Here is a 15,330-nt window from a genome sequence, read left to right as displayed (position 1 = left end):
ACTGTACTTAGGTACCCAATTTACAAAACTTCATTAAAACTAGAGATCACATCTGGATCATAATGCTTTTATTAATGTAATCATTTTTTAAATAAAAATGTAAAGGTAAACAAAATATTCTTTTTAAGATAATTACTTCCCTAGCCTTCTGCTCTAGCAAAAATTATCACAGCACCTCATCTGACATCTCTAAAGAATTTAAATTCCAAACAAACTATACATACACCTACCCTAATTATTACTATTAATCTTGTGCATTATTAGATCTGGTAAAAAAAGTTACATTTTATTATAATGTAACTTAATTCCTATTAAATTTTCATTCAAACTATTCTAATTCAATGAAAAAGGCAAAAAGCCACAACCGAAATGTTCGAAACGGACCTGAAACACGAGATTTATCATATTAATAGGAACAGGGGTCTTTAAATTTGCCGCTAAATTTACGACCAATAGAAATACGTCAAGCCTCTGTGTGCGATACAGCTACGTGATTGGTCATCGACTGTTCTGTCGCCAGACGTTAGTATTTTTCAGACAATAGATATGATATTCTAGCATTAGATGGCGCAATAATCCATATTTTAATAAAAATGGAGTTACACACTTTGCGAATTACACTGACGATATACGAATAATAAAAATATACAATATAATATACGAATAAGTATAGATACAAAAACTATAGATTTTTTTATCATATATTATCATAATTTTCTTAAAAAAACATTTGTCTCTAATCTAATAACAGTTTGTTTATTCAAATTTGATATAATTATAAATATGTATATTAATAAATATTTAATACAAAAAACAATGCTATGACATTGGATATCATGAATGAAAAACAGTGATTTTTCAAAAAAATTTATTACTGGGCAAATGTGCAGGGTCTAAATGTAATAAATCTATCTTTAATAAATTTAATAACCCTAATCTTAATTATTACTACACATCTCCTTGAATAAAAAGTAATTTAATGCCTCTTTAATCCAATAAATACCATTCCAAGGGCGTGTTTCTTCCTAAGGAGTTATTCAGCCCCAAAGCCAAAACTTTCGGTGAGGATGTTGTAAAGTTAATATAAAAATTATTTCTGTTATAGTCTTTTAGATAATCAAATGAATTAATTGCTTTAAATTTAAAAAATATTAAATGTTTTTTTTATTTAATTAAATAACAATTCAGGAATGTCTTTCCTAAGTATGTAACCTCACAGTCAGAAATGTTGCATCAGTGGGTCTCTTTTTTACTGTGTTAACTTTATGGCAAAATAAGTCTTGCATGTAATTACAATTACACTTGTAATTAATTAAAAAATTATTCAATGCCTTTTTAATTAATCAAATAACAATCCAGGGTGTGTGGGGGTTACAAGGGATGTGTTGAAGAAAAATAATATTTTTGCAGAAAATATATATGCAATATTTAATAATAATATTTATTTAAATTTGATTTAAATTTATAATTATATAAATATTTAATATAAAAACAACGTTATTGGATTGAATAATATAGACGAAAGACAGTGATTTTTCAGAAGGCTTTAATCAAATATTTGAGATATGTAAATTCAGTGTCAATTTTTTTAATTTCTGAAACTCTTCCCCTTTTGTAAACAGAATCGTATATTCTACAGTTTAATAAATACTCTTTGACCATATATAGTTGATAAATACACCAAAATCTACTAAAAAATTAACGATTTTTTAGTAAAAATTTACTAAAAAATCGTTAAATAAATATATATTTAACGATAATAATATATTATGATGTGTTGCTTGGGTGATAACTCATAAACATTTCAAAACCTCCTTGACTAATTCATGACTAAGAAGTCAAAACTGTTACATTTAACATAATAATTAACATTTTCCTTTGATTACCTCCAAATTTCCAGTTTGTTGTTGGGGTTCGCTATCCAAACTAACTGCCTTCAATTTCCTGGACAAGGTGGGCGTCTTTGGACTCTGGACCACCAAGACCGGCTGGTTGTCTGTCGTCAAATTGCTTTGGTCTTTTAAATCCAGAGCTGGAAAATTTCTTTCTCTTCTTGCTGCCGCTGAACATTCAGACTGGTCTATTTCTCGGTCCATTTCTTATTGATACTCTGAACCTGGATAAAACAAACGAATTTATTTAAAAAATGTACGGTACAAACATGTGTATAATCCTATCTCTAGATCTGAGTTGTTGTATGTGCAGAAGTTTATTCCTAATATCAAATTATGACACAAGTGAAATAATGTATTCCTGTATAGCCTTAACTTACTAAAAATATCGATTATTAGTAACAAAATTTATATTCAATTCAATGATCATTGAGATAGTTTTACATTAACAATCCCCAACAAATACCCATTTGAACTTAAACAATTTGACAACACATCACAATAAATTACAAAAATTTGAACAGATTACGTCGAGTCTCCAACTTTTCAATGTTCAGCAATCTATACATTTCATTGTAATTAATGTCAAAACAAGGAATATTAAGCTTGTAAGCAATGTATCTTATGAATTTACGTTGAACTTTTTCTAGACACATTATATATTTAGCATAATAAGGTGACCATATACATGAATTTGACTCAAGTTGACTGCGAACCAATGAAAAATACAGAAGTTTGATGGAATCAATACTGCTGAAATCATGAGTGTGCCTCTTAATAAAACCCAACATGTTGTAAGCCTTATTACACAGGTTTTCAATATTCTTTGAAAAAGTTAGTCTGCAATCAAAAAGCACCCCAAGATCACATATCTATCATACCTTCTCAATACATGAACTCATTAGATGGTACTGATGAAATGGTGGACTAAAACTCCTGGTAAATTAAATATATTTGCATTTTTTAGCATTTAGGACCATTCTATTGTTCCTGCACCATAATTCAAATTTGTGAAGATCAGAACAAAGTTCATGATGTGCCAAGTTACTGTCTATAATTCTAAAAATCTTAACATCATCAGCAAAAAGCAACACATTACAATAATCAAAACAATGAACAACATCATTAATAAAAAGATTAAATAAAAAAGGGGCAAGATGGGCACCCTGAGGAACCCCAGAAGTCACTGGAAAAGGACTAGAATAAAAGTTATTTATCTTTACAGTGTTCTTCCAGCTAGATATGACTTCAACCAGGTCAAAAGACAACCACCAATGCCATAGAGTGACAATTTTGTAACCAAGAGGGAATGATTAACCCTGTCAAAGGCCTTGGAAAAGTCAGTATATATGGAATCAACCGACATACCGCTCTCCAAGGCCCCCGACAAAGCTGTTTGGTAAAGCAACAAATTAGTGGTAATGGACCTACCCCTGACAAACCCATGCTGCTTAGTTGAGATTATGTTTTTAAATTTCTCTGATAAAAAATGAAGTAAATTTATTATTTCTAAGACCAAATTGAAAGAATGTATATAAATTGTTTTTTCCAAAGTAGATATTTAATTGATCTTTTAATTGACAAACTATGGGAAGGAGAGAAATTGGGCGGTAATTTATTAGTTCATCCCAAGATCCCTTACGCTTAAATACTGCAACCACTTTCTATCTTTTAAGTATATCCAGAAAAATACCAGCAGAAATACACTGGTTTGCTAGTTTGTTTCTCTAAGAGGTTGAACTATCCTATATCCAGAGTACAATGGTTAATGCCTACTAGGTATGTCATATTTCACTTGGTCATTACCTATGGGATTTTGGCTTTTGCAACAAGAATATTTCGGTTGCAGGGTTTTAATTGTATTGTATTTAAAAGTAGTGTAAGTTTTATTTTAGACAATTTTATTACTAAAATACTGTGTAGGCAATCTAAGTTTTATGCGAATTTTAATTTAGTTTATAATCTTAATTTTATTTTCTTTTCATATACATTACACTGGTTCCCCCAGAATTGTAGCAAAAAACTAAATTCGCCTTTATTTTCACATGCTAGTGATGCCCACTTAACTTGTTTTTATCAAAATGTTCGTGGTCTTAACACTAAAACCGAGACTTTTTTTTCTTGCCGCCATTGCTCAGGATTTTCACACCATATGCATCACCGAGACATGGTTGAGGCCAGAGATATCTAGTGGTGAAATATTTCCAAAGACTTATGATGTTTACCTGTCGGACCGAAAATTTGAATCCGTTAATGCCACACGTGGTGGCGGAGTTCTCTGTGGAGTTTCTAAAAACATTGTGTCTGAAAAAATTAGTTTGTCTGATTTTTGCAACAGTATTGCGCCCTCTATCGATGTTGTTGGCTGTAAATTTACTATTAGGTGACAGATATTTTACATGTACATCCCATCATCTATCACATCTGTAATTTTCGAGCAATTTCTTGATCAGTTTACCCTTTTAATATCAAAGCTAAACCATAATGTAATAATAGTGGGCGATTTTAACGTGTCTGATTTTTCTATTAACTCACCTACAGGTAATCATGTTAGTCAAAAGTCTATTGCTGTGAATAATTTTGCTAACACTTTTAATCTTGTTCAGTGTAATCACATCCTAAACTATAATAACAGACTATTGGATCTTGTTTTATCTAACTTCACCTATACTGTTTCGCGTAGTGACGTGCCTTTTGTCTTGGAGGATTTGCATCACCCTGCACTGGGAATTGATTTTATACTGTCTCAGGCCAACATGTCCATAATTTTCAGCTTAGTAAAATTCTTTCTTCAGCATTCTTTTAATTTAAGAAAGGCCAACTTCCATCTCCTTTATGACTCGATCCTTGAAGCCGACTGGTCTACTGTGTATTTATCCTCTAACGTTAATGATGCATGTGGAGCCCTATATGATATATTGAATGGCATATTTGCCGCACACATTCCTCTTAAGCAGCAACGTTGAAGAAGATTTCCGAATTATTATTCTCGAGAGTTAATTAAGAACATTTATAGGAAAGAAAAGGCTTTCAAGAACTTTAAAATGTACAATTCTCCATTCTTTTAAAATAAATTCCATTCTCTTAGACGCCTTATCAAACTAAAAATACGCAATAAATATAAGTTGTATATATCAAACACCGAAAGGAATATTTCTTCGGACCCATCTAGCTTTTGGAATTTTATAGGTTCTAAGAAGGCTGGCACCAGGATTCCTGGTATGATAAGGCTACCCAATGACGTGGTAATTAAAGACCCCCAAGACATAGTTGATGCTTTTACACTGTTCTTTGGTGAGGCATTTATACAATCAAATTTCATTAACCATTCGTCGACGTCTGATAATGTGCCCCACTTTGACATTTTCAACGTTGATGCTTCCCACATTATTTTGGCTAGTAAAAAACTCAAAAATAAATTAACATCTGGTGTAGACGGTGTACCTAGCTTCTTGGTTAAAGATTGCATTGGTGTACTGGCTGATCCGCTGACCTACATTTTCAGTCTTTAATTACTCAGTTAATGGAGTGTCTCTGGCAAGGTCTACCTGTTTTAAGGATCTTGGAGTCACCTTTGACCAAAAATTTTCTTTTATCCCTCACATCGAAGATACTGTTTCTAGAGCTACTCGCATGCTGGGCTTTATTATTAGAAATTGCAAACTTTTTTCGAACACTGCCACTGCCAAAACTCTCTACTATGCATTTGTTAGATCCAGGCTGGACTACAGCTCCCTCATTTGGCCTCCCATTTACAACCAGCACATTCACCTATTAGAATCAGTCCAACGGCGATTCCTTAAATGTTTGGCATTTAAGAATGATGGAGTCTATCCTCCAAGGGGTTTTGACCATAACCTGCTGCTCGCTAGATATACTGAACGGTCACTTGCGAAGAGGAGAGAAATGCATTCGGTGAAATTCTTGTTTAATTTACTTAACCATAAAATTGACTGTCCATCCCTTTTGCAAAGGATTTGCTTTCATATACCACGCCCAGGATCTAGACAGTGTCCAGCTTTTAAATTGGACACAGCCAGGTCCAACATTCTGTACCAGAGTCCTATTCACTTTATGTGTCAAAACTTTAACACTATTGCTGATTTCTGTGACATTCACCATGACAATTTGGCACTTATTTCGAGTCACCTGCGTATGGTCGGTGGGGGAGGCTAGGTTATTTAGTTTTTAGTTTGAATACATTTATTTACTAATTTTTTTTTCTGCTCTTTTGATTTAAATTAATTCTTGATTCTTATCCCAATTTAGTGTTGATTTTTTATTATTTATTTTCCCAAACTCACTTTTTTTTTTTATGATATAGCAATTCTTTTATAGTTTAGTTGCATGAATCTAATACAGTTCATGCATTCGTACTTGTACATTTATATATTTAATTGATTCTCCTGTAACTGGGTATATGTAACCTGTTAGAAATAAAGCTTATTATTATTATTATTATAAATAGGTACCGTCAATTTAATTATGCTCTTTATATGACAATATAGGTAAATATATACATAACAAAAAAAGACAAATAGTTACGACATGCAAAGGTCCTACGTTCAATATGTGCTCGTCGCAGAGGCAGAGCAGAGGAATAGTTTTCCTCTGCTATGTCTCGGCTGTGCTGTGCTCTGCTGCCCTACGTTCAATATGCGGCTAGCCTAATACTAAAACACTAACACCTAAAATATAGAACCAGCTTGTTCCAGTTGTTTATCTAGATAAATACTTGCATTAATATTTGTTTTTGGAAGATTAGTAGTAGTAGTAGTAGTAGTAGTAGTTTATTGATGCTAGTAACCTTACAAGTCACAAAATTAAACCAAGAAAAACAGTGTATGCAGAAGTTAAAAATACAGTTCAATAACAATTGAAAGATTCAAAGAAAAAAAATTACCTACAACTATAAGTCATTAGCTACACAAATTTAAAATCAAATATAAACAAAAACATATAAATATATAGGCAAAAAATATAAACAAGTACAATATTTGTAAGAGTGCCTGGGATACCTATATGAGATGGGGTGCCATGGGAGCCATAAAAAATATTTAGTTCACTTGGAAAGATGTTCTCAGGAGTTATTTTTAATAAATTTTTTCCTCTCATTTCAGTTTTTATGATATCCCAAATAGTCTTGCGTAAAGATGTAAAGATCTCATATTCATTTGTTGTTAAATTTTCAGTATATATATCAGTCCGTAATTCTTTGGAAACATGGAAAACGAATGTTCCATAGTTACTGTATAATCTTTTAAGATTTTTTTCTTGTTGAAAAGGCTGAATTTGGAAGTGGGCTTTCAGAGCATAATGATCCGAATAACCCAAACACTTTACACCTCTGTTTCAATATAATTAAGATTAGTTAATATATTACCTCTAATATGTGTGCATTTTTCAACTTGCTTATATAGCCCAAAAGCTATTGGCATATAATTTATTCTTGATTTTGTTTCTTTTTATTGAAGATATCTGAAATACATATCATGGTCCTGTGGTCCGAAAGATGAAACAAATCATAATGATTACATGATAAATTGCCCACAAAAATGTTAGAATACATTGTCTATGCCAAAGGACAATGTTAAATTGAAAAGTTGGTTTGAGAATCCATTAGGGACCTCGGAATGCAAAGAAGTGATTAGATTTTCCAGGTTATCTTGAAGGTGAATAAATAATTTTCTGTTTTATGGCCTCAAGAACTTTAATCGAGCAAAGTATTTCTTTATTTATGGTTGTTAAATTTGCAATACCACTTTTCAGTGAATTTATTTCTCTTAGTGTTTAACTTGATTAACACCTTTTGTTTTAACATAACCTTGCATTTTGTTAATGGTTTTGAAATGAATATACCTAGTTTATTTATAACAGTGTATTATGTGTAAATAATTAATTTTTTTTTTTAATTCATGAAACCCAATGAAGTTTATGCACCCTAAGGTGAGTACCTTTCACAACTTTTTGTTGCAACAAAAATAAAGCACTTCTCCAGCTTAAATCATTGACAATGAATCACCCAATAAAACAACTGAAACCTGAAAGAAGTAAATAAATTTGTCTAAACAATATAATAGGCTGATCTAATCTAGTTAATCCTATTAAACTCTTTATAATTGAGGCATAAATTCAGGTGGGGTTTTCACATGTAAAAGTTCCCTTTGGACCCCAATTAAATATATTCCTAGAAATGACTTCATTCAATAAACCATCAGTCATTCATCAGATAAGGAAACTACTCAAATACGAGGACAAATTCAATTTGTTTATTATGTTTATTAGTTCATTACCTTGCCAGGTCTCTATTGAAAGAAAAAAAAGCACTGTGGAAAAGTTTACGCACCGTTCACCATTGAGTTTTCACAGTTCACACACGTACGTTAACCGAGAGTTTTTCCGCTCGTAGGGGCTCAGTGTACCCCGCCCCGAACCCGTGGAAAACGTCGTTGGCAAGAAAATTCGTCCATATCCGACGAATTTGTAAACAGTCGGACTAGTAGAGTAGGTCAACGCTTTTCGGAACGCCAGGATTTCTCAAAGGAACGTCAGATGATCGGATCAATAAAGTCGGAACGCATGAATGAAGCGTCATATTATCAATGAATCGGTTTTTTCCGGTTTTTCGAGCAATTAAAGGGTTTCGGCACGTTAATTAACTGATTAACGGTGGATAATTTTCGATGGGAGACGGGTGGCAAAACATTGGAAAAACTTGTTTTGAACTGTTTTCTAGGCGAGCGCGTGTCGCGGGTTGCCGGGTTTCCGGTGCGAACCGACGACGCCATCTAGGAACGTACTGTTGTCCTATTCATTCATCACTAGAGGAAAGATGGGATTTTTTTATTAGAGAGGCTACGCATTTCAATTATTTTATTTTACCTTTTACACAGCCGACATTACTTAAGCAAAGAAATGTTATCCGTGAAAATGATTATCTTTTACCTGATGGCACACTCACTAATGTGGGCTTTTGTAATGAAAGCCTGTTTCAAATTCACAAACTGTATGTATAATATACAGTGCGAACGTAAAGGTTGGAATAAATTCATTTAAAATTCAGGGGTATGTTCAAAAAAAAAACGCTTGGACATGTCGATTTTTATTTTTAACTGCGGGTTTTCTTACTATAATTTTATGTATACAGGGTGGCCCAAAAATAAGTTACGGTCATCAACGTAATTTTTTTAAATGTAAACACCTATTTTTTATTTTAGATTTAGGTTCTACATCAAATTCTAAGTACATTTCATGTACCATGTCCTATACCTAAACTCGACCGTTGACGATTGAACACAATAAAAGGCTATTTTTGGAAGAGTTATTTATATCAAGCAACCTATCAGTTATTGTTTGGTTATTTACATTTGTGGTTGGTGTATTTGATTGTTAACTTGTCACAATTTGTTGACATCAAATAATTTTGAGTAAATTTAGTTTGATTTAGATGCTTAAGCAAAGTTTTGCTTGTGTTAAGTTTATCAAAAGATAAAATTAAAATTTCAAAAAATGGTACGTCTTAGTGAGCGAGAGCGAATAGAGATTTTGATGATGATTGGTTATGGAAACAGGATGCGCACTCAGATGGAAGTCTGTGAAATTTATCATGCCAAGTATCCTGATAGGCCACGTATATCTCAAAGTACTGTCAGTAAAATAGAACAGAAATATCGGGATTTGGGTCATGTCAGGGATAATTATACGAAAGGTCGGTCAAGTATATCAGAAGAGAAGCAACTAAATGTTTTGCTGGCAGTTGAAGAAGATTGCCATAAAACGACTCGCAATATTGCGTTAGAAAATCAGATATCCCAGACATCCGTCGTTAAGTATTTAGGTATAAATAAATGGCACCCTTACAAAGTTCAATTGGTTCATGAACTAAATGAAGATGACCCAGATAGGCGTTTAGAATTTTGTGAGTGACTTATGGACTTGTGCCATGCTAATCCACAATTTTCAAAAAAAATTGTATTTTCTGATGAGGCAAAGTTTTGTCTTCATGGTAGTGTAAACCGGCAAAACTGCCGATATTGGGCTACTGAAAATCCGCACTGGATGATGGAGTGCCACAGCCAAGTCCCTCAAAAAGTAAATGTTTGGGCGGGGGTGATTGAAAACAGGGCTATAGGGCCCTTTTTCTTTGAAGGATACTTGAATGGTGAGAGGTATTTAGAGTTTTTAGAAAATGACTTGGTTCCATGCCTTGCCACTTTATACCCCGATCCAGAAGACTCGGATATATTAGATAATTCCTTATGGTATCAGCAAGATGGAGCTCCAGCCCATTACACTCGTCCCGTGCGCCAGTACCTGGATACCGTTTTCCCTGGACGTTGGATTGGTCGGAGGGGTGCAATTGAATGGCCGGCCAGATCGCCGGATCTGACTCCTTTAGATTTTTTTTTGTGGGGGTATCTTAAGTCCAGAGTTTATGTTAATCGGCCAAACAACATTGAAGACTTAAAAATTAGAATAACGGAAGAAATAAGATTGATAGAACCTTCTGTTATCGATAACGTTTTACAAGAATTTCAGCATCGACTGGGATATTGCCAAGAGGTTCGTGGCAGCCATTTTCAACACTTAATAAATTAATTAAAATATTTTTATGTATTCTTGCTTGATATAAATAACTCTTCCAAAAATAGCCTTTTATTGTGTTCAATCGTCAACGGTCGAGTTTAGGTATAGGACATGGTACATAAAATGTACTTAGAATTTGATGTAGAACCTAAATCTAAAATAAAAAATAGGTGTTTACATTTAAAAAAATTACGTTGATGACCGTAACCTATTTTTGGGCCACCCTGTATACATAAAATTATAGTAAGAAAACCCGCAGTTAAAAATAAAAATCGACATGTCCAAGCGTTTTTTTTTTGAACATACCCCTGAATTTTAAATGAATTTATTCCAACCTTTACGTTCGCACTGTATATAAAGAACACGTTACCAACTATTATCAATAAATAATAATTTGACAATACGTTGCAATACCCTTTGCGTGTTTACGCTTGGGAATTCTAATTTATTCTGCCCAAAACTTAAAGATAAAAAAAATGCAATATAATATTCAATCATCTCGGTGCGAAAACATTCCTTGTTTCCTTCCCCGAACTCATCGTTAGTATACTGACTCATAAATGCCTGACTACTTTTGGTAGACACGTGTGATATGACCGCACGGCCATCCTGTAGTCCTTGCGTCCTCGCGAGGATTCTGGAAGAAAGGAAAACAAGGTTTTAGAACAAATCTAAACTCTCATCAGTTATGCCAAAGACGGCGATCAGTTTTTGAAAGATTTTTGTACTTACATTACATGACAACTTCATGACTTTTGGATTCTAAATGGTTTGATGTTATCCAAACCCTTCGTAAGGTTTCTTGTGATCTTTCGGTGTGGATGTCCTCTTTGACACGATATCGATCATTTGGCAAAATTTCGACTATTCGAAAAGGCCCCCTAAACTTTGGTAGTAGCTTTTTTACTTTCGTTGTTGGCTGGAAAACTAGTAACTTTTGTAAGAACTAGCTCGCCGACTGTAAAATATTGAGGTGGGGCTCTCTTTTTATTAAAGCTAAGGTTTTGATTAATTCGGTTGTCTTCGAGATTTTTAGCTGCTTTTTTGCAGCTTTTGGTTACGTCCAGAATTTCCTCATCTGACATGTTATGTCGATCGCTGTCAGTTTTAAGATTGAAGCCAAGAAGTAATTCTGAGGGCGTGTATTGTGTGATTCGGTGTTTATTGCTATTTATTCCCTGTTGTATTTGACCGATTTTGGAGCCCCACTGACTTTTACTAATGTCTGCACCTGACGTCGCAAGAGCATCTAAGATCACCATATTGACCCGTTCGACTTGTCCATTCCCTCTGGGTGTGCCTACAGCTGTTGTAAACAATCGAATACCTTTACTATCCAAGTAGTTTTTAAATTCACTCGATGCGGTTCCGGCATCTGCTATTATACGCCTGGGGTTACCCAGGATGGAGAAGAGGCTTTGTAGCTGTTTTAGCAGTGGCGAAGCGTACGAGTAGACAAGGTAGACACTGTCTACCCAAAATTATCCTGTTATTTATCATTAATTTATCACCTAATTATTTCATGTAATTGTTGAATTTAAATTTAAAAAAAAATTAACACAGAACGTATCTTATACATGATTAAATCGAAGGCGCGCCCCGCCTGCCGCACCGATTAAAATAAAAATGCAGGGCTGACACCGAGCCTCAGGAAGACACATTGATATTTGTCTTAGCATCTAATCGAACCAAATACGCATCAAGTAGGCGACAGAGGTTCGGCCGCATCGCATTCAGCCTATTACGTCTGCGAAATTTACTCGCAGGAAAGACATTCGAGCTTTTGTCTATGGAAGTCGACCAGCTATTTTATTATGCTGTTGAGGGGTTATTGTTTATGGACACACTTGATCTGGTCGGCCGCAATACATCTTCAGTTTTGTTTTGTTTTGATGAATCTGCATTTGGCATTTGGTGCGGGCGCGTGCTCTAGTAATTTAATATTTAGTAGTATTTTTGTTTTTGGGTGTATAAAAAACGTTTTTTTAGTGGATATTTTAATTTTAGTGGTTATTTATGAATGACTTTTAATTTTAAAATAATGAATATTGAAGATCCAATTACATACATTAAAGAACAAAACTTTTCTTCTTTATCATTAGAAGAAAAACTTAATTTAAAAAATTCTCAAAAACGACCTGATCTTAATATTTCACAAAAAGACGGCAAAACTATGCGGAAATTCCAAAAAACCTGGTACGAGTCGTTCAGCTGGTTGACGGGTCAATTTGAATGCTTTGTACTGCTTTCCCTGTGTTTTATTTGGCGGAGAAGAAGCTTGGGCAAAAGATGGGATCAATGTAATCAAAAATTTTGTTCAGAAAGCGAACAAACATGCTACCTCGAAAAAACACATTTCATGTAATGAATTTTTTTGCATGTTGGGAAAAGTTCGCATTGATCACACTCTTATTGAGGCGCGAAAAATTAATGCTCTCCAACACAATGAGAAAGTGAAAAAAAAAAAAAAAGATAGTAAGCCGATTAATTGACAGTGGCGAAGCGTGAACTTTTCTTTCGGGTAGACAAACAATAAAAATCGTTAATTAGAAAAAAATGTGTATTCAATATTATTTACTTTAATGAAATAGAGAATGAAAGCGCATGAAATATTGACTCAAAGAGAAAAATATGTAGTGATATAAAAAAGAAAAAAATTATTACTACTAGCATAAAAAGATAGATAGATAAAAATAAATACTAATAAAAAAAACACAACTAAAATACAATTACCAATATCAAACAGTCGTTTATAAATACCCCTAAAATATCCACTCTAAAATCTTTTCTATACACCCAAAATTAAAAATACTAATTATTAAATTACAATAGCACGCGCCCGCACCAAATGGCAAATGCAGATTCATCAAAAAACAAAACTGAAGATGTATTGCGGCCGACCAGATCAAGCGTGTCAAAGTGTCCATAAACAATAACCCTCAAGAGCATAATAAAATAGCTGGTCGACTTCGATAGACAAAAGCTCAAATGTCTTTCCCGTGAGTAAATTTTGCATACATAATAGGCTGAATACTGATGCGGCTAGACCTCTGTCGCCTGCTTGATGCGTATATGGTTCGATTAGATGCTCCAAATTTCCAAAAAAGACAAATATCAATGTGTCTTCCTGGGGCTCGTATACATTAATTGGGTGTCAGCCCTGCATTTTTATTCTAATTGGTGCGTCAGATAGATATTATAGCCGTTTAGATACTATATAATAATAGTAAGGAGAGCGACTACATTCTGTATTATTTTTTTTTTTTTTAATTTGAATTCAACAATTACATGAAATAATTACGTAATAAATTAATGAGAAATAACTGGATAATTTTGGGTAGACAGTGTCTACCTTGTCTACTCGTACGCTTCGCCACTGTTAATTGACGTTGTATGTTTTTTGGCGAAGCAACAACTTGCATTTAGAGGCCATGATGAGACTGGAGAGTCAAGAAATAAAGGTAAGTTATTGTAACTTAATTGCTAAAATGTTAGCATTGAATATAAATATTTTAGGAAATTTTTTGGAGATATTGCAGCTACTAGCTATGGAGGAACCTGCCATTAAGGATCACTTAGAAAGCAGTTCGGTTTTTAGAGGGACATCGAGTGACATCCAGAATGATCTTGTTGAATCTATCACATGTGTAGTTCAGGAAATAATTTTAGAAGAATTAAAAAACACCGAATTTGTTTCTGTTCAAGCTGACGAAACTACAGACAATTCGTGTTGTGTGCAATTTAGTGTTATTTTGAGGTATGTCTGTAAAAATGAGATAATAGAAAGATTTCTTGGATTTTATGATGTACTGGTAATAAGACGGCCGTAGGTCTTAGTAATAAAATATTGGAAGTGTTTAAATTATGCCAAGTCGAAAAAAAACTTGTATCCCAAACTTATGACGGGGCTAGTATCATATCAGGAACTAAGGGTGGCGTACAAACTATAATAAAAAAAATCTGTCCACAAGCACTGTTTATACACTGTTATGCTCACCAACTAAATTTAGTTCGTTTACATTCTTCCAAGCGAATTACTAATGTTAAACTGTTTATTTGTAATTTACTCCTTTACGAGCAGATGAATTAAGAAAATTAGGTTTTAGTATTCCAAGTGGGTCTGACATAAGATGGAATTTCCATTCTCGGTCAGTATTCTCTATTTTTCGAAACTATCACACTCTATTAAAAATTCATAGGAGATTCTGATAAATTCGATCCAGAAAGTACTAATTTGGCTATAGGTTTAATCAAAATATTAAAACAACCTAAATTTGTTCTTATGTTATGTCCTTTTTATAACATTTTCGTGTTTTCAAATCATTTATACTCAATTTTGCAATCAAAAATACTGTCAAATCCTGCAATTTGTTTCAAAGAAGAAGAACAAACAATTAAAAATATATCTGACTTACATAAAGATGAAACTATTGCTTCTTGTGTAGACCAATGTGACGAATTTTTAGGTGACGCGATTTCTGAGAATATTAAGATGAATTTTAAAAGAGTTGCATTTGAGGTAATTGATACTATTATTATTCAATTGCAGGAACGATTTAGCGATATTCACAAATTATCATTTATAAATCTTTTTGAAAGGGAAAAATATCCCGATTATTTAAAATAATCCCCAAAATACCTTTACCAAAAATTGGATAGTATCTATCCAAAAATTTTTAATTTATTAAAACTAGAAAATGAACTATTAGTTATATATGCTTGTGATATTAAACAACATTTAGAACCATTACAATTATTTAATTATATTTATGATAATGATTTAAATGATGTTTTTTCTGAAAGTATAAAATTATTGAGGCTAATTTTTACCATACCAGTGACCAGTGCCTCC

General features: G+C 33.2%; 1 protein-coding gene and 1 long non-coding RNA gene across 2 annotated transcripts in view; both read right to left on the bottom strand.

Moving 5' to 3' along the window:
- LOC126749342 (uncharacterized) overlaps positions 1–8,854 on the bottom strand; it is a 56,768-nt gene extending 47,914 nt beyond the window's left edge. Inside the window, exons 1-3 of the mRNA XM_050459015.1 lie at positions 8,775–8,854; positions 8,186–8,713; positions 1,887–2,116 (exon numbers count right to left, since the gene is read on the bottom strand). Of these exons, the coding sequence (XP_050314972.1) occupies positions 1,887–2,096 (210 nt within the window). The 5' untranslated portion in view covers positions 2,097–2,116; positions 8,186–8,713; positions 8,775–8,854. The remainder of the gene's footprint in view (positions 1–1,886; positions 2,117–8,185; positions 8,714–8,774) is intronic.
- A 2,025-nt stretch (positions 8,855–10,879) lies between these two features.
- Positions 10,880–11,265, bottom strand: LOC126750708 (uncharacterized). Its single transcript, XR_007665800.1, has 2 exons — positions 11,211–11,265; positions 10,880–11,115 (listed from the first exon to the last, which is right to left on the bottom strand). It is a non-coding gene; the product is annotated as an uncharacterized LOC126750708 (long non-coding RNA).
- Between the last annotated feature and the right edge of the window lie 4,065 nt (positions 11,266–15,330).

Source organism: Anthonomus grandis, chromosome 2, assembly GCF_022605725.1.
Source record: "Anthonomus grandis grandis chromosome 2, icAntGran1.3, whole genome shotgun sequence".
Lineage (NCBI taxonomy): Eukaryota > Metazoa > Arthropoda > Insecta > Coleoptera > Curculionidae > Anthonomus > Anthonomus grandis.
This window is presented reverse-complemented; position numbering and strand designations above follow the sequence as displayed.